The sequence below is a fragment of the Drosophila suzukii genome, chromosome 2L (genome assembly GCF_043229965.1).
Source record: "Drosophila suzukii chromosome 2L, CBGP_Dsuzu_IsoJpt1.0, whole genome shotgun sequence".
In the NCBI taxonomy this organism is placed as follows: Eukaryota; Metazoa; Arthropoda; class Insecta; order Diptera; family Drosophilidae; genus Drosophila; species Drosophila suzukii.
This window is the reverse complement of record NC_092080.1, coordinates 9,994,524-9,998,089: the sequence shown is the minus strand read 5'-3', so window position 1 is coordinate 9,998,089 and position 3,566 is coordinate 9,994,524. Positions and strand designations below refer to the sequence as shown.

Here is a 3,566-nt window from a genome sequence, read left to right as displayed (position 1 = left end):
AAATCCAACTTAAATAAAATAAAGGAGATTTAAATATAATAATAATATTATATTTAAAATTTGTATCTCTCTATTCAATCAAAGTTCCTAGACTTCAGCCACTAAACATTTTAAAAAAGTAATTTATTGAAACACCCTCCTTGGACCTTGCATGATAGATCGAAATATTGTGAAAAGTAATTCACAATTCGATGCCTTTTTTATGTAGACCACACTGCCCTTCATCAACCTAATGACCAACTGATAATACCCTCCGACCAACAATGCACTTAGTTCCGCTGCCGCAGAGGTGACCAAAAAATGCTAAAAAGCTGCACCAAATGTGCAATGAAAAAGTTAGTAAAACGTTAAGCCAAAAAAAAAATGGAACCGAAAAAATGCAGCCCAGCAGAGGAAAAGGAGCGAGTGAAGGAGATAAAGAATAATGACCACTTTGCCATCTCGTGGCAAATAACCATTCATCAAATTGTCCAAATTACAGACATTTCACAATGACGCACCCCGCGCTCCACGAGCGATTTGGACTTTTGCAATGCCGACAGAGCGACGACGACGACGATGACGATGACTGCAATTCGTTTACACCAATTTTATGGTAACAAGCTTCTCTCCAGCTCCATACCCATGCCCCATACTCCATAGCATACCCCTTTCCATTCCCAACCCCATGCCCTCCTTGCAACTGAACATGCCCCATGGCAGCTGCTGGCAAATGAGTTGAGCTCGAGTTGAGTTCGGGCTCAGTTTGGCTACCCAGGAATTGGGGTTTATTGGTATACCCTTGCAGAGGAATACAATGGCTCAGCAAGGTATTTTGGAGAGATGTTCGGTCAATAGAAGTTCTGAATACTTGTATTATCACAACTTAAAGATATAGAAAACCAAAATGGTAACATTTTTTAATGTTTCTTGTTTCGAATTTATATATTATTAATATATACACCATATATAGGTATATATATATACCACGGGGGGATACGTGGGATAAACCCTCCACTCGTGTTTAAAAGTAAAAACCAAAAAATATTAACAGGGTACTACGATTAAAATATGTATTTTATTCCCAATTTTTGATTTTAACTTAAAAAGAAAATGTTTTTATCCCCCCACAACCAATTTTTAAATCCGCCACTGAACAAAACCATTCTATCTTCATTAAATAGAGTTGTTTTGATAATATTTGTATTTTTTGCTCTCGATTGTAATATTGCTTATTAAATAAAGAGTAGAGGATCCTGATGGCTGTTTATACGAATAAGCATATTAACTTTTTTTCAACGTTGGGAAATATTCTTTGTATTTCTAATGTAGAACCGTTTTTACCTTATAGCTGTTATCCGTATACCTCTGTGGTCTTTGTATTATCATACTATGGAACCACTATATCTTGTGAATATCAAAGAAATAATTACCTGAAAGGGTATTTTCATTTTCTTTACCCAATGCCAGCTTTCTCGCTTTATTTTTTTTCCGGGATTGGTTAAAGTGCCGGCTTCATTTGGGGGATAATCGCTGGATGGTGGGATTGAGGAATCGCCCTCGATCGAGGGCTGGGGAGCTGACATGTGTCACGCCTAAAACTATGCAACAGCTGCCGCAGCATTCGCTTTCTGCGCCGGGGCGACATGCATTCAATTTCATGGCTGACCGCTGACAACAACTGCAATTTGGGGACATTAAGTTTTGACATTGAATAATCACCGCCAAAGGCGTTGACGACACACCGAACTCGCCGGCCTGCCGCCTCCTGCCGCCGCTCACACCTCGGTGCCCATTCATAAAATCGCGTACATCGCCATCGCCATGGCCTATAATAAATTCAGCTCACTCATCAGGCAGTCTCTGCATGTGAAATTTTCATAGGGGAGCGTCATCAGTTGGCTTGATTGAGGAGGTGGCCCTGGGGCCAGGGGCTCCCAGAAGGGGGGGGCACAGTTCCAGCCCGATTCAGTTCAGCTGGGCTCAAAGCCTGGGACCGGCTTTTATTTTGATTTATTTGCCACAGACACGACAGTTAATTTGATATTTTGATTAACTGCAGGCTGGACTGGTTTTTCTGAGGGGGAAAACCCACTCTCAAGATTGGCATGGAGCGGAGGGTGAGGGGTGAGGTGTATGAGGGCAAGGGTCAGACGTCAGCTGCTTGGCCCCCAGCTAATCCCTTACATAAGCTCTCACTTTCGCGGCCACGCTATCGACCTGCCCCCTTGAGAGCACTCCGCCCCCTTTATCGCTTCCACATAATTCTATAATTTTTATTCACTTTGCGAAAATGTGAAAATAATTGCAGTTCAGTTAATTTATTATGTCGCTGCCAAGACTTGAAGTGGTGCGAGAAGTGTAAGCCCCTCGCAACAAAAGCAAAAGAGTTGCACAGTGGAAGCAAACATTAAAAATCATATAAAAAATAATGATTACACAAAGAAAATTCTGACGTTTTAAGCTGAGTTGAAAAAGTTCTTAAAAATAGAACATTTTTAAAGTTTAAAATAAAAATAAATAAACTATTAGTCAAGTCAGTAGTGTATACTTATCAAAAACTTGTTAAATAAACTCAATGTAACTCTTTTCACCATTTCGTTTTAATATTGAGAACATTGATACAAAAAGGTCCTTAGACGGTTTTTAAGAACGAATGTTCTTGATTCAAGAACAATGTACTTGAATAATTCTCTCTGTGTACATACTCTCCTTACTCAATTCTTTAAAGATTTCCCAGTAATGGAAATACTGAGAATATGATGAACTTTTGATGTTCCTGAATGTATGTATATATAAAATCAACAGATCATGGTATACAATAAGTGCCTTTTCTTGTGAAATAAACTTTTTTTATTGCGATTACTTGGAATTATGTATATGCATTACATTTTACTGAGAAACAAGATTGCAATCCAGCAACGTACAGCTGATAGTCCACCATTTCTGGTAGCGATAAGGAGCTGCTCTGGGGTATAAAAGCTGTTGCACTTTGAGGAGAACTCATGTTCAGAATATCCGCCAAGATGAAGTTATTGGTGAGTGCAATCGTTTAAGAAATTTTAAAATATTTATTGAAGACATAAAATCCTTTAGGCTTTTCTTTTTGCCGTGCTGGTTGTTGTCGCGATGACTGCCGCTCCCGTTTTTGGAAATATTCCCCAGTGTCCTCCCACCGATGATGTGGCCCAAGGCGGTAGCTACCCCATCACAGAACTAATGCGAAATGGTCGAAGACCTCCTGTCTATAATACCGGAAGGAATGGAAAGTAGAACCAGGACAGAAAGCTTTGAAGTGTAAATAAAATGACATTCTTCTGACCCCTTTAAGTAAAAAGAGCGTTTTAAACAAATAAGATTCCACAGAGAAAAACTAGATAGGATTTTCGGAGAGTTTTAAATATGGACATCTAGCTCTTGCCGAGAGTTTTTTAAGAGGAAAAGTCAAGGATTGTTAGAAATAATATTTCATAAATGTATCATGCGCATATGAAACTGATCCTTAAGTGCAGGAATCGGTTAGATTACATTTTTTCCTAAAACCTTCTTATCAATACAATTTCCAAAAGTCAGTGATTTGGAATAAT

General features: G+C 38.9%; 1 protein-coding gene across 1 annotated transcript; it reads left to right on the top strand.

Annotated features, from left to right (window-relative positions):
* Positions 1-2,974: 2,974 nt before the first annotated feature.
* LOC108012874 (uncharacterized) lies at positions 2,975-3,337 on the top strand. Its single transcript, XM_017078366.4, has 2 exons — positions 2,975-3,017; positions 3,076-3,337. The coding sequence occupies exons 1-2, from the start codon at positions 2,985-2,987 to the stop codon at positions 3,250-3,252; spliced, it is 210 nt and encodes a 69-aa protein (XP_016933855.3). The 5' UTR covers positions 2,975-2,984; the 3' UTR covers positions 3,253-3,337.
* Positions 3,338-3,566: the final 229 nt, after the last annotated feature.

Coding starts and splice junctions, on each gene's coding strand:
- LOC108012874 (XM_017078366.4), top strand. CDS start 2,985: ATGTTCAGAATATCCGCCAAGATGAAGTTATTG. Junction 3,018..3,075: donor CCGCCAAGATGAAGTTATTG/GTGAGTGCAATC, acceptor AAAATCCTTTAG/GCTTTTCTTTTTGCCGTGCT.